Source organism: Cercospora beticola, chromosome 1 (genome assembly GCF_033473495.1).
Source record: "Cercospora beticola chromosome 1, complete sequence".
Taxonomy (NCBI): Eukaryota; Fungi; Ascomycota; class Dothideomycetes; order Mycosphaerellales; family Mycosphaerellaceae; genus Cercospora; species Cercospora beticola.
In genome coordinates this window covers 1,480,429-1,503,893 of record NC_088935.1, presented here as the reverse complement: position 1 = coordinate 1,503,893, position 23,465 = coordinate 1,480,429, and the positions used below count along the sequence as shown (strand labels likewise).

Sequence of the window (23,465 nt, the reverse complement as noted above, 5' to 3'; positions counted from 1 at the left end):
AAGGAGCGAGCCTGATATCGGCAGGGCTGGCAGCCGTGGTGCTTTGTTGCAAAAGACACTGCGGAAAAGCATGGTCAGGCGAATCAGCGGGCAGAGTGCACCGGATCCAAACACGCCGTCCACAAAGCCTCGTCATTTCTGGCCACCAGCACTCGCACCCCTGTTTGGCCGGCAGACGACTCCGCTGCGGCTATGCCGTCCAGGAATCGTAAGACAAATGTATCGTACGTGTGCCTGGTTGATGAATGCCACGCCTTCCGCCCACTTCTCCTCCCCAATTGACACCAAAACAAACCACCAAATTGTCGCGCCCACTGACCTCCGCTCCTCGCGCCCCGTGCACGCGATGGGCCAGCGTGACAATTGACTCAACGATTTGACTTTCTGCATTCAACCTGCACCAGAAACGCGACTGCGACATGGACTCCGCTTGGCGGCAAGGAGGAGCTGCGGGAGGCTGCTTACAGACTCCCACCTTTGGCGGGCCCTTCGACGCAGCACAGAACAACGAGGACTGGGAGGAATGGCTGCGATGGGATCCGGCTGCTGAGCCCACTTCGCCCGACGACACCTTCAACTCCGCTTCATCCAAGAACGACTCACCCCTCCAGGACCCCGTTTTCCCTGCCTTTGGCGGGATCAACGATGAACCTCTGGCGCCACCGCTTATCGTGGGCGACGACAACCTGGGCTTTGGAGACGGCACAGCATTGGACCCCGACTTCGCGCTCTTCGGTGCTGGCGACATCAATACCGGCTTCGACTTCTCCCAAAACACCGGACTAGATGCCTTGTCGAGCATTCCAAAGATTGATACCAATGTCGCCCAATGGACATTACCCTCGAATGCAGCAGTCGATCCTATTGCTTCCCTGGCTGTCGAAAATGCCCAAGTCCCGACTTCCGCGACCTCATTGACCGCCGCGACGCCGAGCTTGCACCAAAGTCCTGGGTCTTCCAATACATCACAGCGGGGACAGAGCATTACCTCCACATCGCCTTTGCCGCCAAAGAAGAAAGGAGGACGCAAGAGGAAGGCTGAAACGCAGCCGGAACCCAGCGGAGGCGATGGTGATGGCGACTCACCCGAGGGGGAGGATCATCCGAACAAGAAGATCACCTCACACAATGTCATTGAGAAGAGATATCGCAACAATCTGAATGACAAGATCATCGAGCTTCGACAAAGTGTGCCCAGCTTGCGTGCTATGGGCCGCTCCAACAAGGGAGACAATTTGGAAGATCTCGAAGGCCTGACCCCTGCACACAAGCTGAACAAGGCGACCATCATGGCCAAAGCTACCGAGTACATCAAGCACCTGGAAAAGCGCAACAAAACGATGGCTGATCAGATGGCTGCGCTGAAGGAGCAGCTGGCGAGAGTCGAAGCTTCCGTTGGCCAGTCGAGGCAAGGAAGCGCTCACAGCAGTCCGATCTCTGAGTCCGACCGATCCCGAGCAACCTCTTCTGCAGGACATGGCGCCTCGCCAAACTTTCTCAATGTGCCTCAGGATCAAACGCGCTTTGGACAGCCCATTGTGCAGCAACAGTATATGCAGGCGCAAGGCCAGCCAACATATGCTCGGCCCCCGAATCCACCCGTTGAGGCGCAAAACCAGCAGCCAATTGCTAAAGGCCATGGTAAAGGCTTCGTGAACAAGGTGATGCTTGGAACGATGGCCGGTGTCATGGCTATGGAAGGGTACAGCGAGCATCAACAGTCCGGCGAAGGTACTTCTGGATTGGCCGCGCTACCTACAGCACTCTTCAAGCGCGGCATGGAAGGTGGCATGTCATCTTCCTCCATGGCAGCCATGTCACGTCAAGCCCTGCTGCCAATGCTCAAGGTCTGCATGGTCGTTGGCACGCTTCTCTACTTGCTTGCTCCGTTACTGAACTTCTCTCCACGACGCAAACAGAAGATGTCTACCACAGTACGCCTTCCCAAGGCTCCCTCGTTGGCTTCACCGGTAGAAGTTCGCCGGCAGGCCTGGCTCACCGCCATTCAAACTGTATGGGTTCCCAAGCACTTCCTTCTAGAAGTTGCCGCAGTGGGTGCCAAAATGTTCCAGCTCAGCCTGCGTAGATTTGTCGGCCCGGAGGTCTTCATGGCACTCACCGGCACCAATAAGGAAGAGGAGGCAGCGCGTGTCAAAGGATGGGACATTGCCATTGATGCACAGCTTGCCGGAGGCGACGCCCAAGTTTCGTACTATCGACTATTACTGACTTTGATGGAGAGCGGTACCCTACCCGACTCACCGGCCAGACTCATGCAAAAGGCCGTCCACTTCCGCGTCTTCTTCTGGGAAGTTGCTAATGCGGGTTATGGCAACATCCTGGGATTCAAGTCCTTCACCGAGAAAGTCGGCCGAATCTACTGGGATTCTGCTCGCCGTCAACAAAAGGAACTGCTTGCTGCCAAAGCCCAAGGCCGTCCCACAGAAGAGGACGACATTGATCTATTGCCGGATCACTTGGCACGGCTCGTCGAGCTGGACTGTGACGAAGTGCTCAGCGACGAGATGATCCAACGTGCGTGGAATCTAGCGTGGAACAAACCCAGTGCACATTCGCTTGATCCCAACGCGGCCAAGGACAATGTGGTCGAGGATCACGCTATCCGCTCGCCCATCGACGCTGTTGCCGCGTGGTATGCGAACACCACCATCGACGACACGCTTGCGGATACACTGACTGACAACGCCTCCACGTTCGACATTGAGTACTACCTTGGTCTTGCCTTGAGCGTGGCGCCGCCAGCGTCTAGCACGCATGTGCGCGCACTAACCGCCAAGGCTGTACTGTCCAACACCAACCGTGCTGCAAACATTGTCGTGGCTTTGGACGCACTGCCCGTCATGTCTCCTACGGGCGGCATGAATCTGGTCAGCCATGCTCCCGCGTCGCCCGATGTTTTCACATCTTTGACGCTGGCTAAGTTGATTTCACTTTCAACTAGCTCGTCACCGAAAGCTGCCCGCGAGCGCGCACTTCGCGCCCTGAACGGCCTTAAGCTTGCTCCTGGCCAGTTTACACTTCTGACGGCCGTTGCTGCTTATCGTCTGCTTCGCACGCTGACCTCCGGCAACACTGCTGCTCGTGCTATGGGCGTGGAAGAGCTTGCTGGCAGCCTTAGGGTCTGGGCAGGAACAACCACCGGTAGGGCTAGCGGACTTGGGCACGTGGGCCGGACTAAGATCGTGAAATTGTGCTTGAGCATTGCGAGGGAAATGGGAGGCTGGGACGAAAAGGACAGCGGATATGCTTCGGCGGATGGTGCTCGCAGTCAGAGCGCCAGTCCGACGCGAGTTTTCACGTAAGCACGTGCAGGTCGTGAAGCAAAATGACATGACAGGGGTTTTGAATTGATCAGTTCTAGCAATTTAGCGAGCTGGAGCATTAGACATGTTCTTCTATAGATGTGCATGAAGCACGTATTTCGACCCTTTTGAACTGTGCTGTTTCATCTTGTTCCCTTCCGCACGTTGTTGATGGCTTGGCTCTCACATGCTCCCGCAACTGCGTCATTCACCGAGGCGCGCGTGATGCCTACCATCAAGCAAGCCGCTCCACCTCCACCTTGAGCATTCATCACATGAGTCTCGCAACTCGTACACCCACTTCCATGTACCTGGAGTAGTGCTCACCTCATCGCCGCCATGGCGGACGACTATGCCAGTCCGATCGCGAACCGCGACGAACCCATTCCCGTGATCCGCATCTCTTCCAACGAAGACGACGGTTACGACTCCTCCGATGCAGAAAGCGAGGTCACGACCCGCAGGCGCGACAGACTGCGGGAACGCGCGAGCCGGAGCACCAGTAGACTGCGTGAGAAATTCGAGAGCGGCGAAGGGGGACGACAAAGTCTCCAAGATCGGCTGTTTGCCAGCGTCCTCTCTCAGATTATCCCATCGGAAGGGCCTCCTACAGACGTCGACGACGATGAGGGCCAACTGCCTAAGAAAAAGGACCGACGGAGTAAGAAGTATGTTGACAAGCCTGAGTTCGGCCCTCGTCTCATGACCTACAACTTCCGCCGCTTCAATGCTCGCATCGGTGTCGTCTTCGTGTTTGAGAACATGCTCATCCGCCTTTTTACATGGCGCCAACCTACTTCAACCCTCTCCTTCCTGGCCATCTACTCCCTTATATGCCTCAAACCACATCTGCTCCCTCTCATACCACTCGGCGTCCTCTTATTCTGGGTTATGATACCCTCCTTCCTCTCTCGACATCCGACCCCTAAGAACGACCCTCGAATCGAACCGAGCTATCGCGGCGCTGCCACCGCCCCTGCGAGCCGCGTCAAACCCGCACCGGACTTTAGTACGGATTTCTGGAGGAATATGAGGGATCTGCAGAATAGCATGGAAGATTTCAGTCGGCTGCATGATGCTGCGAATGAATATATTACGCCGTACACAAACTTCAGCGATGAGTCGATGAGCTCGGGTATCTTTCTCTGGCTCACTGTGCTCAGCTGTGCGGCTTTTGTGGGGAGTGGGCTGGTGCCTTGGAGGGCCATTGCTTTGCTGGGAGGATGGGCTGCGGTGCTCAGTGGACATCCCCAAGCGCAGAAAGTATTGCTGTCGACGAGGAATATGAAGCAGTTGAAACAGCATTTGGAGCTGTTGCAGAGGACGTTGAGGAGTTGGGTTGAGCAGGATATTGTGATTCACGAGCCGCCCGAGTTGAGGCAGGTGGAGGTCTTTGAGTTGCAGAAACATCACACTGAAAGCGACACTTGGGAGCCGTGGCTGTTCAGTCCCTCGCCCTACGATCCGCTTTCCCCAGCACGAATTGCGGGCAATCGGCCGAAAGGCACGCAATTCTTCGAAGATGTACAGCCACCAAACGGGTGGGACTACAAAGAGAAGAAATGGAACCTTGATCTCTTTACGCGAGAATGGGTGGAAGAGCGTATGATTTCAGGAGTGGAAATTGAGACTGAGGGCGAGAGATGGGTCTACGATATTCCTCCCGAAGAAGTGGATCTGCTGGAGCTCCTGGGAAGCCCTGGCAAAGGGAAGAACAAGAGACGAGTCAAGAGTATTCCTAAGAGTGGATGGGAAGAAGGCACGGGTCTGGAGCGGCGAGGTGAATGGAGACGAAGACGCTGGACGAGGCTTGTCACGAAAAAGGTTGCCGAGCCAGCAGATAAGGCGAAGGACTGAGAAGCGAAGAACGTCCACCCACTGGTACTGACCTCTCTGCCGAGTGCGCGGCCAGTGGGCTGGAGGAGCCAATTCGACTGGCCCCAATCGGTCTGCAACCACATGGATCGGCATTATTCGACATATCGGGCCCATACCTCCGACCGCGCGGCATCGAAACAGTCAAGTGTCGAAGCTGTCGCGCCTCGCCAGCGAGGTGAGCGCAGTTCTCGTAATCGTGATTGCGAATCTGCTGAAGGAGCCATTCTCGGCTGGCTATGATTCGGCACGAGCATTCATCCACGCTTCTGTCGGCCTCAACTGTCAACCATTACCAGAGAACCTTCTGCTATCTTGTTCTATCACCAAGTGTTTCTCAAGAAAGCTTAGCGTCGACCTTATCATCGTTCCAGAAGCAACCCCAGACATTGCCCGCGTTTAGCCTGGCGAGGGCATGCACGGCCGGCTGCTTTCCGCTTCGTCCGACCACCTCAGCCTGGCCATTTACATGCTTGTCGGCACGGCTTTCATGCCTCACTTGGAGAGTGTGTCGGAGGGGCGAGGGTTGCGTGCTCTCGCAACTGCAAGGTTCTGTCGCTCCATCCTCATGTCTGGTGAGCGGCAAACATACCATGGGCAGTGTTCGCGAGCGTCGTTGTCGTGATTCAACGAATTCACCAGCGAAAAGATGCACAGACTTGAGATACGGGATGATCTGGAGTTGAAGAGATACCCTCGGAGTCTCATAGGACATACCTCGCTTCACTTCATATCTATTGACGAAACAAACCGAATCGCCATCCGTACAGATCCCTGCAATGCGCAGCTCCCAAGACTAGCTTGGTGGCCTCTAAGCTCACTTAGCTCTAACACGCTACCTTGGCTTCAGACTTTACTTGAATGAGTTGGTCATATCACACACTTGTTGTTCACGCGGCATTCTTCTATCGTTCTAGAAGAGACACCAGCGATTGTCAGCAACTTTCATTAGACTGGATGGTCTCGGGAATATCGAGGTTTGTCGGCTGAGAGGATGGTGTGATTTTGTATAAGACCTGTACCGCGTGCGCGTCTACATGCATGGTTGGTGCTATCTCCTGACATTTATTCCTCTCTCTCCTCGTCTTGCCCTACCTGTTACAGTGTCGGTCGTCGAATCGACCCTCGCCGCACCTCACGTGGTTGACTAGGATTCTATCCTACCTTGGAGCTCTCAGGATCACCCTGGTCGTGTTGCGGTATTTGGGGACTGCTCGGCGTGAAGCACGCCGACCCTGGTCGAAGAGAGGGTCTTGCACATATGCTACTCCCTTAGGCCGTCTGACGTTCGACTTCACCATTCACCTTCTGCGCCCAAGGCTGCTGTTTCACCAGCATGGCGGAGTCTATAGACGGGAAGAAGGAATATAACATCGAGCATGGGCCTGCTCCAGATTATGCTGGAGAGAGGGCTACCGATGTCGCCATCGGAGAGGCGAAAGCACTGTATGGCGATATACAGGATGCTGAGCAATACGGCTACGTACGTTTCACACTCCAACAGTCGAGTTTCCTGTTCGCTGACATCCCTCTCAGGTCGCGAGAGGGCTAAAGTCACGCCATATCCAGTTCATTGCTTTGGGAGGCACAATGTGAGATCATTTCACTCTGTGAGAAAGCTTCACGTACAGCGAAACTGACCTATTACAGCGGTACTGGTCTCTTCCTTGGTATCGGCAAAGCCTTCGCACAGGCGGGACCTCTCTCTGTCTTGCTTGGCTACTCGATAACAGGTATTGCTATCTTTTTCATGATGCAATGTCTTGGTGAAATGGCAACCTGGCTCCCTCTTCCTGGTGCGGTACCTCAGTACGCAGCACGTTACGTCGATCCTGCGATGGGTTTCGCTGTGGGTTGGAACAATTGTAACCACCTTCCGCATTCCTAATACCTTGACAGCCACGCTGACTCCAATAGGGTATTCGAACGCTTTGACACTTTGTGCCGAGATCAGTGCCGCTTCTGTCGTAATCGGTTTCTGGAACGACTCTATCAATCAAGCTGCTTGGATTTCGATCATCCTGGTCGTAATCGTTCTGCTAAATGTATTCGCGGTCAGCATCTATGGAGAAGCGGAGTTCATTTTCGCTTCGATCAAGATTATTACGATTGTTGGACTGCTGCTTCTGGCCCTGATTATCGATCTTGGAGGTGCACCTAACGGAGACCGCCTTGGTTTCAGGTACTGGAGGCATCCGTGGGTGCCGATGAAAGAATACATTTCTACTGGAGATGCTGGACGCTTCTTTGGATTCTTCTCCGTTCTGGCTAATGCGGCTTTCTCGTACGGTGGCGTGGAAATGGTTGCTGTCGCTGCTGGTGAAGCAGAAAACCCCAGGAAGAATATCCCCAAGGCTGTCCGACGTGTCTTCTGGCGCATTCTCTTTTTCTACGTGCTTGGATCTTTGGCCATCGGTGTCATTGTTCCTGCTGACGACGACCGTTTGTTGAGCGGCGGAGCCGGAGCTGCTTCTTCACCTTGGGTCATTGGAATCGTGAGGGCGGGAATTCCTGTTCTGCCTCACATTATCAATGCCGTCATTCTCACCTCAGCCACTTCCTCTGGAAATGCTTTCCTGTACACTGGCTCTCGCTACCTATTTGCCCTAGCACAGAACCGTCAGGCGCCACGGTTCCTTCTCACCTGCACTAGGACCGGAGTTCCGATCTACTGTGTTCTCATCACTGCCTCGATAGGCCTCCTAACCTATATGACCGTCTCAAGTGGTGCAGCCAACGTCTTCGGCTGGTTCCAAACCTTGACTACTATCACGTCCGTCATCACCTGGGTGAACATCTTAATTGCCTACATCGCCTTCAAGAAAGCTCTTGCCGCCCAGGGCGTGGACCGAAATACCCTGGTCTTTAAATCCAAATGGCAACCATACACCGCATACATTCCACTGGCCTTCTTCCTGATCATCATCGTCTTCAACGGCTTTGCTGTTTTCACAAAGGGGAGATGGAGCGTGCAGGACTTCGTGACCGCGTACATTTGTGGTCCGATTTACATCACATTCTTCTTGGTTTGGAAGGTTGTCAAGAGGACCAAATTTGTTAAGAGTTCTGAGGCGGATATCTGGACGGGCAAGGCGGAACTAGATGCGGAGGTCTGGCCTGATCAGACTCCAAGGAATTGGGTCGAGAAGGTGTGGTATTGGATTGCGTAGGAGGGGCGTAGAATAGTGAACGATCTTAGGAGATTGCAGATATGAGTATTCATGATGTGACGTTGATCAAGGTGAAGAGGGACTTCTTTCCCTAAGCTTCCCTTGTTGAGCTGCGCCACCTCGTAGCCAAACTTGACTCCTGGAAGACTGAATCGTGCTCACTCTCAAAAGTGCGTGAATTTGGGTATCATATTAGTCTACAGTCATCCCCAACCAGCTGCATTCCTTCTCATGCTACTGCCGATTCCATCGCCTCCACCCATTCTACGGTTGCCACTTCTTCCTATACAACCGTAATGAATCACCTCGTTATCGGGATAGACTCTCACAGCACTGGCACCAAATCTCTTGTGACACACTTTGCAGTGATCGTCTTCTCCGATCCTCACTCTCCTATTCTTCCCCAGAGGCTTCTCATGTGCGAGGTTATCAGGCCCGAGCAAGAGCGTCCTCTCCGTATTTGCTCGTCTCACGCCCTCGAGCCCACGAACAATCATCTCTTCTCGCAAAATCGAAGTTGCATTTCTAATTCGACCTCGGAAATAGTCTTGGAGCTCCTTGACTGCAAGGTCATCCGGCATGAGATCGAGCGTGCTACTAGCAGGAAGGCGAGCACCGTGCTTGCTCAAGAGATCAAGAGCTTGCGGCCACTGCTTCTCTTCACCCGCTGGGGGCCGCAAGTAGAGCCCGAGCAGGACTGCGAAGATATTGGATCTGTCATCTGTTTCTTTTGGTTCCACTTGGCGAAAGTGCTTCTCATGTTTCGTGCTATTGTCCAGTAGGCAAGCTTCTTGCTCAGCTTTATCTTCGAGGTATACTTTGTTGCAATACTCTTCTGCTTTGGAGAAATCTTTGATTTGAAACACATAAATCGATAATGCTTGCTTATGGTTTCCCATGGCGCTGAGAACGATGGCTCGCGATTCGAAGAAAGTAGAGTCGTCAGTCGGAAGTTGCTGAAACGTCTTACGTTTACTGTAGGACGAACTCTTGAGCAGAAAGGATTCGAGCTTCGATTTTGTTTCGTCGCGATCACTTTCTGCGATGTCCGGCTGCTTAAGCTCGGCGAGGTAAAGATCGATGAGCCGCTGATGGAATTCCCCATCATTGTCGCTGAGCTCGTGTATGATGTGCTCAAGGTACCGCGTCTCCAGCTTCCTATCGCTCTCGGCCAAGAACTCCAGCACCTTCTGGCGTGGTAGGCGCTCCGCATTATCGGTATCAGCGATAAAGATGTCCATTCCTACGTTTGGATTTTCTTCAAGAGGCCATCGTGCGTATTCCAGGATAAGATCTACTAGCTCAGGTGGTAGCTGTTTGAGATAGCCGGCAGTGCGTTCTGGGCCACGCATGGCTTCGGGTATCGTACCCTCTGCCTGACCTTTTCCGAACTTGCTCAGAAGTTCCAATGCTTGACGATGCATCTTCTTCCCATGCAGAAAATCGATGAGCTCGCTGTATCGGTCGCCTTCGTAAAGCGCCGATTGAACGACTTCAGGATCACAGAAGTTGTCGATGCGGAACAGAGAGCCTGCGAGTGTTGGTGTCGTGAGCATGTATACGCGAAATAGTGTTGTATCGACAAGCTGAGCAACTTTCAATAGCTCGCTCGACCAGTCGACCTCTTTACTTGGCGCCGCCAGAATCTCATCTGTAAGCAAATGGCCGAAAGCTGGCTTCCCAGTCTCTGCATCGAAAGTCGGCGGGTCTTCCTTCAGAGTGCCATCATAATTCAGGACATTCTGTACGTGTCGTCTCGTGTCGGCCAGAAACCCTACGAGGCACCTTGCTGCGCGTTTCAGGTCATCGCCTTCCAGTGGCTTGTCTGCCGTACTGCCTGCCTTGGTGCGGACACTCATATTATCAGCATCGTTGCGAGCAGGCGAACGCACTGAAGCGGCGTCTGAGTCTGTCTTCTTGTGGCTCCCAGTGAGCTTGCCAAACATGCCTTTGACTGGAGTGACTGGGATCGGTTTACTGCTCTCCTCTGCCTTGGAATCACCATTCTCAGCAGGTTCCGACTCGCTGGACTCCTCTGTTATTGAGCTGAGGTCGCCTGCAATGCTGCGAGGATACAAGGATATCACGCGTTCGGGCGTCGTACGTGCATCTGTGAAAAGATCGAGCGCAGTGCTATACTTTTGTTGATGGAAGAGCGCAATTCCTTTCAACGTCATGATCTCGCGTATGCGACCAGCCTTGTCATCGATCAATGTGTCTTCCAGAAGTTTCAGTAAGCTTATCGCCTCATCGAAGCGCTGCTTTTCGACTAGCTCTGTGAGCTGCGTTGGATAGGAGAGAGCATTCATTCGCCAGATTGTGCGATCGGAGGCCACCAGGAAACCTTTGCCAGCATGAGCCAAGCTAATGTAAGGTTGTGGAACGTGGAGGATGGTCGCGCCTGGAACACTGATGGTCTGCAGCAGGGACAACGTGTCGGGATTGCGTATTTGCAGCGAACCTTTATCAGGCGGCTGAAGTGCTAAAAGATATGGATAGCTGTAGCCGATCTGTTCTGGCGCAAGAGCCCAGGGCACTTGTCGCTTCTCGAGCGGCTTGCCATCAACGTTGACGAACAGAGTGTTTACGTCCTTGGCCAGAAGCACTTGATCTCCAGACAGGCTGGTGGCCATCGGCTTCGGTACCCAGCTCCCCATGCCCATATATCCCATGCCGCTGCTGCTCACCGCGCCGAAGCGAACGCCTGCAAGTTCACCTGAGCTTGCATCTGTAGCTGAATTGGCGACGCGTTTGCTGATGGGCGTGACCTCTTGCGACAAAATGTCAATTGTGCTGAAGCCTGGGTCCATGCCAGCGACCAGATGTGTGCCGTCTGCCCATATCAAGCTCTTGATGGTCGCTTCCAGACTGATCTCAGCAACATCTGGGACCTGCTCCATGTCCTGCCACGTCCAGCACAGAATCTTGCGTTTGGCCCCAACAGCGAGTCTCGACACCAAGCCCGGAACGTTCGTCTCTGGGTCCTTCACGACATTGCTCGTGACAGCGAAGCATGCTGCTCCCTTGGTGCGCTCCAGGCGCTCCACGAGCTCGTACGTCTGCAAATCGTGCAGCGATACGCACGCGTCGCTCAGACTGACCAGCAGGTTGGCTTCTTTGATGATGGCCAGCTGCTGCACGGGTTTCTTGCTGAACTTCTCCTCCTCGCGCAGCACATCGACCAGCTTGGTCTTGACCGGACTCGGCGGCGCATCTCCGTTGCCGTTGGTGGTATCGGTATTCGCGGACTCGTTCACGAGGAAGACCCGCAGCGCGCCGGTGCTGAGACCGGCCAGAATGCGGTCGCCATACGCCAGCAGCGACTCGACTTTGGCCTTGTCGCGCGATTTGACCTCGTAGATCGGCTGTGCTTGGAATGCCGAGAGCATCCTGTCTCGTTACCGGCAGACCATGATCGGTGCGTTGTGGAGGCGGACTGAGGTGGAAGCTCCAAGTGAAGCTGGTCGTGGTCGGCTTCCCTCTCCACACGTCATGTGCGCGGTGTTCGCGTCTTCAACTCAGCACTTCCATGCCACCACCAACCAACACACTCCTTTGACCACTCCAACGATCATTAGCACATGGAGAACCTCAGTCTCCATGATGCTGGCCCGCCAGGCGGCCCGCAGATGCCACCCGGTCCTCCAGGACCACCACGTATGTGAAGCCTTCCATTGGGCACCTAGTGAGCGCTGTGGACAAATCTAATGCTTTGCAGAGCTTCCACCGCAGATGTTCACGACTGCCGCGCAGCTCTTAGACCTTACCGACAGTGAGTGCGGCCGCGCGACTGCCGCTACATTGTGAAAAAGAACCAAGCGATACTAGCATACGCTTAGAGAAACTCATGATTGCCCTGCGCGATGGCAGAAAACTCATCGGAGTCTTGAGGAGCTGGGATCAATTTGGTATGCTCCAAGAGAAACGTTACAAGTCGGGCGTCATAGCTGATGGGCTGGGACAGGAAACCTGGTGCTGCAAGACACGGTCGAGCGCTTATTCGTGCAGAACCTCTATGCGGACATCGAGCGAGGACTGTTCCTCGTCCGAGGAGAGAACGTCCTTCTGCTTGGAGAGATTGTACGTCAAACACGACTGCACACAGTCTTATGTCAATGGCGCTTGCTGACGGTCTCACAGGATCTGGACAAAGACGATTACATTCCCGAGCCATTCGAGCAAGCTTCAGCAGAAAAGGTCTTCCAACTTAAGAAACAAGAAGAGCAAGATAGGAAGAAGAGTGACAAAATTCGGCAAAAGCGACTGGCCGAATTTGGCTTCGAAGGGGAGAACAGCGGGGAGATCATATTCTAGCATGAGAAGACGTGCTAGTCTGCTACTGCTACGTTACATACTCCTTGAACATTGCAGGAGTCAGTTTCCGAAATCGAAGAATGAGGATTTGTCCTTCCCGGTTGCATTAACGGCCGCGTGCAGACGGCGAGCACCTTACTGTGCGACCTGCACCACGTGAATGCGACATTCGCCCAGTTATGCTTGGCAGTATTGAATGCGAGCCTGAGGACGACGGGGACAAGGTGGCTTTGATAAGTCCAGAGATCACAGACTCAGATATATAGGCAGCCATTGTCACATGAAAGTCATGCGTCGGTGTCACATTCATTAAATCCCGCGAATCGACACTAACTTAGCTCTGAAGCTCGATGCGCGATGCGCTTCACTTCGGGACGTGCACGGCCTGAGCCGTGCGCTAGCGTCATCCGCACCTGCAAACTCACGTCGAAACTTCCTCCCTTCCACATTCACGAGCGCCATCACGAAACATCATCGATCTCGCCTCGATAGCACAAGCAAGCGTTCCCAACACAAGCACACACATGACAAGACCGAATTTCTGCACATGTTCACTTGCGCGGCCGCACGTGAGACGCTAAGCCAAGGAGGCGCGCGACTGCAATTGCGCAGACTCGAGTTGGGTGAGTGCCAAGCGTCCGCAGGTTTCGTGTTATCCCCATCACTAGGCAATAGAATTAGACCGAACCGCTGTGCACTTTGACGTGCCAGAGGTCTTCCTCCCGCTATCGGGCACTATTCACCTGTTTGTTTGCATGGGCCGCGAGTGAATGATCGCGTTTTGCCAAGAAATTGTGGGGCCCGAGCAGTCATTCACCTTCCACAGCACCGAAGTGGAAATCCAGAGTGCGACGGATGTCACCCGACAGGCAACAGCGGCAAACACTGCGGAAGAGCCCGATCGATCTGCTCCACATCGCCGGCAGTCCTTCGCGCTGAGTCAGGCGACCTTGTTTATATGACGGTCGCCCGCCTCCATCACTCGACATTGGTCGCCCGCGACACTAACGTGACCAGAGCCAGCCAACGCCTCGCCTTGCCAGCGTGTGCCTCACTCGACTGACATTACGTGGAAACACGCACAGAGCATTTGGCTGACCTGCTCGGAACAGGCAAAACAGATGGCGGCGACAACCACTAAAGGCGCGGCGAAAGGCCGCCGCAGCACAAGACTCTCAGACTCTTCCAGCAATGACACAATTGATGTGAAGCCGCGCTCTTCTGCTGGAAAGCTCTCGCAAGCTGCTGTCCAGCCGATGCAGCCACAAGCCGAGCCCGACTCGAGCGAGTCAAATGGCGACATCGGAAAGACTCTCTCGCGCGACAAGGGCAAGAGCAAGGTCAGTCAATCCTACTTCCCACACTTACTGCCCGAGCTGACATGAACTACAGGCACCAGTTGGCGAAGATGATGCCATGCCAGACGCTCCTCCACCAGAGCTCGACGTCGGAGATGAAGACGACGAGGTTGAAGAATACGACTTCTCGAACGAGCCTCAGTATGTCGAGGATACTGACGACGAAGATCTCGATGATGATGCGCGCTCTGTCATCACGCTGTCTTCGGAGCCTTCTACCCCCAACGAGCCCGAGTGTCCGATTGAACCTCGCCCTTGGGCACACTTCAGCGAGAAGCAGCGCGAGGTGTGGGAGCTCATGTACTCCAACGTGACTCCGTTCGCAATGAGTGGCAGCTGGGCGGTGACCGAAGAATATCAACGCGAGAAGGATATGGAGATGCTCCGCTATCTGGAAGACCACCCCCTTGACGACTGGGTCATCACCAAGTCGTTGGCACACAGCGCCCACAACCAGCTCTTGGAGCGTATGCGTTGGCGCAATTTCGGCATTCCGATCTACGGTAGAGATAGAGTACCTGTGTGGTCGCCAGATGGGTCTCGTCCTCCACCTCCACAAGCTGGAATGCCGCCATCTCGAGGCGCACGCCCAACACCACCCGGTCCCGTACCAAGCCAACACATTCCAGGGCCACTGTACGGCCAGCTCGTGCCTCATCTGCAACATCCGGGCCCGCACATGCACCCACCCATGCCGCCACAAATGCAACCACCTCAGCAACGCATGGGGCCGGCACCACATCCAAACCGTGGCCAGCTGCCTCCCGGTGTCTTACCCTCGCAACCATACGCGCACCCAATGCCTCCGCAGCATGGGCAACCGGGTCCTCATGCGGTTGGCCCCGCTCAGAATATGCCGTACAGTATACCGCTTGGTACCTACGTTGGACACCCAGTACCATCGACTTACACAGGTCCCCCGATGCGAGTAATCCCATCAGGACCACACATTCCAAAACCCCCTAGGTATATGATGCTTCTAAGACACGCTTTCAGTGCTAACAGTAGAAACAGAAAGCCACGCGAGAAGAAGGAGACCCCTATGGCTGGGACACCACCACCAGCAGCTCCTGTTCCACCGTACCCGGCTCGCACGAAGCCAGAAGAAGCACAGCGACCTATGAAGCGCGCACCTCGTGGTAGCAATAAGGCAGGTAAGCGTCCTCAGCGTCGCCAGGCAGAGGCAGAAGAGTTCCCATGGACGCGACAGATCGACTTCCCAGAGGCAAAGAAGAATGCCACTTGGGATGACACGATCTACGACAGAGCTACTCTGGACGACATGGAAGACACTCGGCGCCACAACATTCACCTTATAGAGGGTGTCGATTCTAGGTTGCAGGAGATGCAGCGTAAGTCTTCCATCACCGTGCAATTGCGAATTGTACTAATTATGAGACTATAGGTCAAGCACGCAATGCGAAGAATGCAAAGAACGCGAAGAAGGCCGCAACGGCCGATGGCGAAACGACCAAGGCTGATACTGAGGCCATCTCAGAGACCGAGGCCAAGCCAAAGGAGCGTAAGAAGCGTGGCTCAGCCAAGACCGACAACGGCGACCCATATCACTCCGGTTGTTTCTCGTGGTCCGACGAGGCATCAGAGACGCTGGGTAAGCAGCTAGGTTACGAGGTCCCAGACGACGCCATCGATGCGGGTATGGACGACAAAGTCAGCAACGAACAGATGGTAAAGCTCAAGATCTACTGGAATCCTGGCAAGAAGGGCGGTCCTGCAGATCTCGAGCAGGCGCGGTTCAGCGTCCGCGATAGCGTGCTCACTCGCAAGCAGCTGTCTAAGACGCTCATCCTTAACCGCCGTGCCGCCGAATGCATCGTCGACTTCTGCCCGGACCTGCTCTGGCGCGGCATCCTCCTCCGTGTCTGCAGCGAGGGCGGCTACGGCAACAAGGATGTCCGTGACCGTTTCTGCTACAACGGTTGCTACTGCGACAAGGCCACCATCACCAAGCGCATCTCCGCGGCTCTCGGTCAGAAGCAAGTCAGCCCCAATAGCAGACGCTATAACCAGGCCGAACTGGAGTGGTACGATGCCAATGTTAAGGACTTTACTTGCTACATCGAATACTTTGGTCGTCGTACTGGTCATCGCAACATGCTCAAGATCCAAATGCAGAGCGAGAAGCGCCGCGCTGCTCTTGAGTGGCAAGTCAAGGTCGACGGAGGTCCGTCTACTGTCGATGAGGCTCCATCTACTGTCGAGGAAGAGGGCAAGGCTGGCCCCAGCAAGCGTCGTAAGCTCGACGCTGAGGGTAGCCATGCTGCTTCTAAGGTGGAGGATACGGAGGAGGGTGAAGAGTACGGCGAGAGCGAGCGCAGCGATGCCGTCTCCGTGCAGGATTCCGATATCCTGGACGAGATGGATGAGACTGAGTAGAATGTGCTGGACGGTGCTACTGCGTGGTGATAAGGTTTGCTAGGTGAAAGGTCGTGCAGCCTGAGCGATCGTGTTTTCTTGTACTCGAGCATGTGTGGAAGCCACACCAGACTGTATTCCGAGGATTCACTGTACTTCGAGTCTGTCCAAAATGACACATTTGAGAGAAAAGTTCCCAATTTTGTGCTTAGCCTTCAGCATTTCGGCGCATTCCGTTGGGCTTTCTGCCTCTTTGTCGGCAGGAAAATCCCGAGTCGAGGTCGCACTGGTTCTGAACGACTTGCATGAAAAGTTGAATCACCCAATTTGTGCTGAGTTCGATTCACTTGAACCGAGACTCAAGTCATATTGCTGATTCGCAGCTGCTCTGTCGGCAAAAGAAGCTCAAATCGAGGTTATACTAATTTTGAATGCCCTGCACAAGAAAGCGATTTCTTTCAATTCTGCTCTGAGAAAGGCCACTCGCAGCCCATTTCCGAGTAAGTTTCCAGTTACAACACGACTTGGTCGACAGAAAAAGCCCGAGTCGGGGTTGTGTTGATCCTGAACGACCTGCACGAAAAGTAAAATTCCCTAATTTGTGATGAGAGCGCTTCACTTGCACCGGGGTTTCAGGTAATTTGGCTGAATAGAAGCTGCTTTGTCGGTAAAAGAAACCTCATACAAACTATGAACGACCTGCACGAGGGAGTAATTTCCTTCAATTCTGCTTCGAGAAAAGATACTTGCGCCGCATCTCCGACTATTTCGCCAATGACAACACCTCTTAATCGGCAAAAGAAGCCCGAGCCAAGGCCGTATTCATTCTGAACGATCTGCATGAGAAGAAAATTTTGTCCTTCATCTTTGTTCCAAAATGGGCCACTTGTGGTGAGTTCCGAACCGTTCTCCGAATTGTGTGGTGCTTTGTTAGAAGAAGGAACTCGAATTGGAGTTATGTGAGTTCTGAGTGATCGGCACTAGAGTGCAATTTCACTTCAAACTTGCAGGGCTTCAGAGCATTCTGCTAATTACAGTGCGTCTCAATGAGTAGAAGAAGTTCGAGTCAAGGTCTCCTTAAATCTGGACGACATATATGAGATGGCAGTTCACATCATCTTTGCTTCGAGGAAACTCACCTGCGTAGCCATTTCGGATTTTCCGCTAATCACGAGGCTTGTTGGGTGGCAGAATGAGCTGGACTTGAAATCATGTTCATCCTGAGTGATATAACATAATAGAAGTGGATGGTTCCAATTTGCGCTTCGAGTAAAGTTACTTCTGTCAGATTCCAGCTGAATCTAGTACCTGCCATGCTCCCTTGACGGCAAAAGAGGATTGAGTCGAGAGGTCTTTAGGTCTGAGTAGCCAAGTATGAGAAGTCAAGTTTCGTAACGTGTGCGTGGAGCAAACCTCCTGCGCATGACTCCGGATTATGTTGTGTTCCACAACGCTCTTGTGTGGGCAGAAGGCGTTTGAATTGAATCTGCGATTATTCCAGAAGCACATTAGCTTGAGATGTTAAATTCGAAGAGTAATACTTTGAAGAGATCGTGTGTGTAGGTGCTCTGATTATTGTACGGGTCATCATGCTGTTTCGTCACCGGAAGGGAGCTCAGTGGACACTGAGTGGAGTCTGAGTGATATTATGCAGGAGACTACCGTACTGTGGCTTGAGCTCGAGTCTCGATAGGTATTTTCTCCCTTTCAATAGTACAAAATTCGGTTTCTCCAGTTTGGTTCTTGCGACCGAAGGGGCCGTGTCTCCAGTCTTCCTACAAGACTCAACAGCCTGGAGATTGGAAATTTCTTGATGCGAGTACAGAGTTATGATAATCAGACTGATGAGGATGGACGCCCAGAAGTAGTAGTACGGTTGGGTGCTTGCCTTGGCGCACATCAGCCTGAGGCATCAAAACACGATATCTCCGACACGCGTGCTGCACCCGCGTCGTTCTGACTTCGACTTCATTCCACTGTCCCCGAATGCTGACGCCACATGGAAGTATCTGGATACCAATGGATGTACAGCTGAAATCGAGCTACAGTGATACAGTGAGCAAAGTGGCAAGAGCAATCGGCGATGGAACTGACCTTCACACCACCATTCCTGAGGCAGGCTTCCTGGTCTTTGATTCACTATCAGCTGGGCTCCGCTGTCCATCATGGAACCTCGCTGTACAGTACAAGCTTTGTGAACTCACTCCAAGGCTCGGAACGTGGCGCCTAGGATGAGGCTGACAGGCTATTGCTTTGCACCTCGTGCCAGCATTGTCCGGATTGTCCGTCGGTGAAGCCGCACGGAGATGTGATCGCACTGCTGGCCTGAGAACACTGGACAAAGGGCGCTGGCGCCGATATGCTGATATTTTACAAGTCCTGCGAGTCAGATGTTCCTCACAGTGTGGACTGTGAGACCGTTGGCGGGTCTGTCATATTCGCGCGGAAAGGAGTCGAGAGCACTGGATGAAGCCTACTACAGTGCCATGCCCGAAATCCGCAGAGCTTTCTACGTTTGCGCGTCATCCATCGATCCAGTTTTGACATCCTTCGCGCCGAAAATGGACCGCCCTGACGCCATGCCCGAGGCATTCGTATACAATTCTACAAACACCTCGACTCTCGATCGTGTAGTCTGCGCTGGCGGGGACTCAATCGCAGTAGGCACCAGGTCCACTTTGATATTGCGATATCAAAGTACTTCTCCACAATCAGTGACCAAACTATGCTGTGCCCGGGCATATTTCACGGCCGGGGCTGTAGCGTCTGGCCCTGGTCGTGCCACGGTGCCAACCGTTCGGGGAAAAGCATGAGGAACTCTCACAAGTCAAATTGGACTTCAGCACCACAGAGATGAGCACGTGCGTCACGCATTAAAGCTTCCTTCGCGCGTGCGAGACACCGAATGGGCAGCCCTCTACGAGCAAGGGCCTATCGCCTAGGTCAAGCCCGACTGTTTCCCACTGTGACAGCTTCTCCATTCTGGTATGGTGCGAGCTTGCCTCTCCAGACTTCAGCTTTACATGCAAAGGGCATGGCTCTCGCGAATCACAGCGCGCAGCTGTGTGATTAAGCTGTCTGCGAAGCGCGGGCTGTCGAATCTCTTGGGAGTCCGCCACTTTCAAGACGCTCTCATACTTCACTTGTAAGAGTGGACTACTAAACATAGTCCATCTTTGTGCCATGTCTGAACAGATCCCACCGGACTGAACGACGGAGTCCGTCAATTATGAGCATAGTATCGATGCGATGGACTGGAGAACGGGCAGCATATTTGATCAGCCGCAGGTGCGGAACGCTGGACAAGCACCAGCTTGTTGATATTTATCACCAAATAGACGAAAGCAGAAAACTTTACAGCCTTGCTTCCCCTCCTCGGCAGCGGCAAATGATTGCTATGCCTGTATACAGCACGATCGCCTTTGGACGGCCTGCACACTACAGATCACGCAAAATTCTGTGACTTTTGCAGCGTGTGGATGACGATGAATAGGCGCGTTGACATTGTCTAGGAAACGCCGCGCTCTGTCAGACGACATCTCAGAGCGAGCTACTCTGAAGTCCCCATTGACCCCATCATAAACTCGTTTGGCACAAGACGAGATGAAGACCTTGTCCTCGCATCTCACGCCACTCAACACTGAAATAGGATCAGTGGGCTTCAATCCGGTGGATTTCTCAGCGAGAGGTTTTGCACAGGCCGGCCGCAGCGCCATCGACAACCTGAAGAGTCCTGTGACGGCCAGAGGCACGCACTTCCCTAGAACACCCAAGACGCCCGCTGCATGCTCGGAAAGAAGATTCTCTGATGATGGAGAGAGGTCGATCAAAGGGCTCGGTCGTCGCAGAACGTCATTATCCATGCACGCTAACGAAGTGGAAGACACCGAAGCGCTCGCGTGCTCGAGCGAGGATGACTCCCCGTCCGGACTCGGAGTGTACCTTGGCAAGATCCGCGAGCAATCGATTGCTGTTCGGTACGCCATGTTCTGTCTGCCTGGTGCCATACTGCTGGCACTTCCGTTGGTCATCACTGGCACTCCTCCGCACGACCAGTCCCGTGCAGATGGCATCCGCTTGCTAGGACTGTTCATCTGGATCGAGATAATTTGGATATCCTTCTGGGTTCGTAATGCTCTTCATATTATGAAGTTAGGCTGCATCTGTCGCTTCTGCTAACAACATATACGTCCAAAAGGTCTGCAGGCTGGTCGCCCACGCAATCCCGTTTCTTATCCAGAGTGTATGCGGCATTGTGGGCAGCGGTATGTGTGGTTTCGTCCGCAGTCTGTATACAGCCGTGTAGCTCACGAGATCAAATCTTCCAGGCATGCGCAAATACTCTCTTGTTCTTGCCGAACTCGAGCTACCGACATCTATGCTCTTATGGGCGCTATGCGCATACTCTACGATCGACGTGATCAGCGTCTTCGACAGAGCTGCATATCTTAACGGCAAGGGGAAATGGATCAAAATTGTCAAGCACATGGGCCAAGCAAGCACCGTTGCTGCAACCATCTTCCTGGTTGAGAAGGTGTCTACACTTCACACAGCCGGCAATCGAGAAACCTCACGCTGACAATCTGAGCAGATCTTTATCCAGATGATCTCTATAGCCTACTATCGAAAGCAATACGGTGAGTGCAATGATGGTTTGAAAAGTCACTGCATTGGCTGAACTCAGATATAACAGCGCGCGATATCCGAGACAGCAAGAGATTGATTCGTCTGCTCGTCTTGCTCTACGATGCCTCGAGACACCTGTTCCCCGACTTCACTCCTGATTTTGCAGAGGAAGATGCAGATTTGCATCGAGCAAATACTTTCGACTTGCGTGCCCAGCGCAAAAAGGATGTCAGCCTCGGGACCAAACTTGCTGGTGGAGTTGTCAGGGCCAAAACTTATGTGGCATCCACATTGGGATCAACCTCTGATGACACTGAGGTTCCAGATGCCCATGTGCCAAATAATTCACACACCATCGTTACCAAGGCTTTGGAAACTCAGCAGTCCTCCGAGGCGTTGGCAAGGAGATTGTTTCTGTCGATATGCGCAGAGGGTCAGGATGCGATACTGAAGTGAGTTGTGAACACGCGTTGCACTCCACTTACCGAGTGTATAGCTGAGTCTATCAGGGAGGATATGCTTCGAGTACTGGGACCGGGGAAAGAAGCTGAAGCCGATGCATTTTTCAACATTCTGGATATCGATGGCAACGGAGACGTCAGTCTTGAAGAGATGACCTTACTGGTAGTCAATTGTGGTCGCGAGCGGAAATATCGTGCAAGCACTATCAAAGATATGTCTTCAGCAATTGGAGTATTGGATAGCATCCTCTGTTGCGTGGTGATAATAGGTATGTCCTCACACGCTCGGTGCGATAGGTTAATGGTGGTAGTGAAGACTGACATGCGATGCAGCTGTCTCGCTCATCTACGCCCTGTTCTTCAGCAAAGCTTTCGCGAGCAAGAGTATTCAGCTGTGGGGGGTTATCAGTGGTCTATCATTTATGATCAGCAATACTGTGCATGAGTTCTTCCAGTGTTGCATCTTTCTCTTTGTGAAACATCCGTGAGTTGTCCCTCCCCGTGATTGTCAGTGTTGCAGTCACTGACTTTTGAGACTCTCGCAGGTACGATGTTGGTGAGTGCATCCAATTCACATGGATATGGGATATCTCTGCTGACCTACAAAGGCGACTGTGTGGTGCTCATGACTAAAGGCGAAAAGCAAGGCCTTGAAAAAATCGTCAAGCACACCAGTCTGTTCTTCACCGTCTTCAAGAAAGTAGACACCGACTCCCTCGTGCAGGTCCCGCGTAAGTGATGCCTGTACGTCGAGCGATTAAACATACTGAGATTGCGCACAACAGACAACCTCGCCAACGACATCTGGATCGAGAATTTCACTCGCAGCCGAGAGATGAAAGAGCGCTTCAGCTGGATTACTTCAGGTACCTGCACCAACATGCAACAACTCCTCACCCTGCGTAAAGAGATGGAGAAATTCGTTCGCGCACCGGAAAACTGCCGCGACTTCTCCCCAGATGTCGATCTTGAGATCTCCGCCCTCATAGACATCCGTAATCTCGAATTACGCATCGAGATCCGCCACAGAGGTGACTGGGCCAACCAAGCGATCCGGCTGCACCGCCGCAACAAGTTTATGGTTGCACTTTGGGATGCCTGTACGAGAGTTGGCCTCGAGCAACCTGGTGGAGTATGGGGTCCTCACAACCCAGTTTTCACGGCCGAATATGGTCTCAAAGAGCAGAGCGAATGTGCAGAAGTCAAGAAGGAGAAGTACAAGGCAGCCCTCGACAAAATGTACCCTGGTGGTATGCAGAACCCTGAACTTGCGCCGCCGGATCAGAAGCCAGAGCAGACTTTGTATACTGGGCTGAAGAAGAGGAATCCTTATCTGCAAATTCCGGATGCTGGAAGAAGGCCCTCGATTTGGTCTCCTATATGAGAGAATGAAAGTTAGTGTACATCATGCGCGGCGCAGGTCTTTCTTGGATTTCCACAACGTTTCACCACGCTCTGCCAGAGTTGCTCTGGGGCCATTTTGTTAAGATGAACTATACAAGGCTCTAGGCTCTGGGCTTTGATGTCGCGAAGGCGCCTCTCCACTGACGAAGTGGTTGGGAGGGGCGTTGATTTACATATGCGCTGACTGTGAAAATCATGACACCTGCCTGATCTAGACAATGCCCAAGTCCCACCAAATCAATTCGCAACCAATAGGACCATTCGCTCCGCAGACCAACTGGGAAGCATGGTAGTACCAATACTTGTGCTAGGTTTGAGTTATGAGGATCTTGTGAAGATGATTTGGTCACGATGGCCACGACCTTGCTGACAGTCGGGCTAACAGCAGCCTTCAAACGAACTCATGGTTTGCCATCCAAAGCCTCGATTCGAGGTCTCTTTCTCCGCTCCCACAAGCATGCAGGTGCGAATCTGACAAGATAAGTCCCAGCGGTCCGAACGCAGACATAAATAAGTCTCGATCTCGTGGGACCTCTGACTCCCTACTGTTTTCCCCGG

General features: G+C 53.2%; 7 protein-coding genes across 7 annotated transcripts; 6 read left to right on the top strand and 1 right to left on the bottom strand.

Annotated features, from left to right (window-relative positions):
• Positions 1–419: 419 nt before the first annotated feature.
• On the top strand, positions 420–3,323 carry RHO25_000580 (uncharacterized protein; the record flags this gene model as incomplete). The annotated part of the gene is made up of 1 exon (XM_023593192.2): positions 420–3,323. The coding sequence occupies one exon, from the start codon at positions 420–422 to the stop codon at positions 3,321–3,323; it is 2,904 nt and encodes a 967-aa protein (XP_023458275.1).
• A 339-nt stretch (positions 3,324–3,662) lies between these two features.
• On the top strand, positions 3,663–5,180 carry RHO25_000579 (uncharacterized protein; the record flags this gene model as incomplete). The annotated part of the gene is made up of 1 exon (XM_023593191.2): positions 3,663–5,180. One exon carries the CDS (start codon positions 3,663–3,665, stop codon positions 5,178–5,180), a length of 1,518 nt encoding a protein of 505 aa, XP_023458276.1.
• A 1,354-nt stretch (positions 5,181–6,534) lies between these two features.
• Positions 6,535–8,368, top strand: RHO25_000578 (uncharacterized protein; the record flags this gene model as incomplete). The annotated part of the gene is made up of 4 exons (XM_023593190.1): positions 6,535–6,681; positions 6,735–6,790; positions 6,849–7,063; positions 7,116–8,368. 4 exons carry the CDS (start codon positions 6,535–6,537, stop codon positions 8,366–8,368), a joined length of 1,671 nt encoding a protein of 556 aa, XP_023458277.1.
• A 203-nt stretch (positions 8,369–8,571) lies between these two features.
• On the bottom strand, positions 8,572–11,757 carry RHO25_000577 (uncharacterized protein; the record flags this gene model as incomplete). Its single annotated transcript, XM_023593189.2, has 1 exon — positions 8,572–11,757. One exon carries the CDS (start codon positions 11,755–11,757, stop codon positions 8,572–8,574), a length of 3,186 nt encoding a protein of 1,061 aa, XP_023458271.1.
• A 192-nt stretch (positions 11,758–11,949) lies between these two features.
• Positions 11,950–12,682, top strand: RHO25_000576 (uncharacterized protein; the record flags this gene model as incomplete). Its single annotated transcript, XM_023593188.2, has 5 exons — positions 11,950–12,025; positions 12,087–12,140; positions 12,208–12,276; positions 12,333–12,448; positions 12,509–12,682. 5 exons carry the CDS (start codon positions 11,950–11,952, stop codon positions 12,680–12,682), a joined length of 489 nt encoding a protein of 162 aa, XP_023459636.1.
• A 1,121-nt stretch (positions 12,683–13,803) lies between these two features.
• On the top strand, positions 13,804–16,437 carry RHO25_000575 (uncharacterized protein; the record flags this gene model as incomplete). Its single annotated transcript, XM_023593187.2, has 4 exons — positions 13,804–14,022; positions 14,075–15,006; positions 15,055–15,392; positions 15,446–16,437. 4 exons carry the CDS (start codon positions 13,804–13,806, stop codon positions 16,435–16,437), a joined length of 2,481 nt encoding a protein of 826 aa, XP_023458272.1.
• Positions 16,438–20,019: 3,582 nt separating this feature from the next.
• On the top strand, positions 20,020–22,887 carry RHO25_000574 (uncharacterized protein; the record flags this gene model as incomplete). The annotated part of the gene is made up of 10 exons (XM_065602027.1): positions 20,020–20,541; positions 20,615–20,681; positions 20,745–20,950; positions 21,008–21,053; positions 21,110–21,494; positions 21,552–21,772; positions 21,837–21,987; positions 22,049–22,059; positions 22,112–22,234; positions 22,289–22,887. 10 exons carry the CDS (start codon positions 20,020–20,022, stop codon positions 22,885–22,887), a joined length of 2,331 nt encoding a protein of 776 aa, XP_065458099.1.
• Between the last annotated feature and the right edge of the window lie 578 nt (positions 22,888–23,465).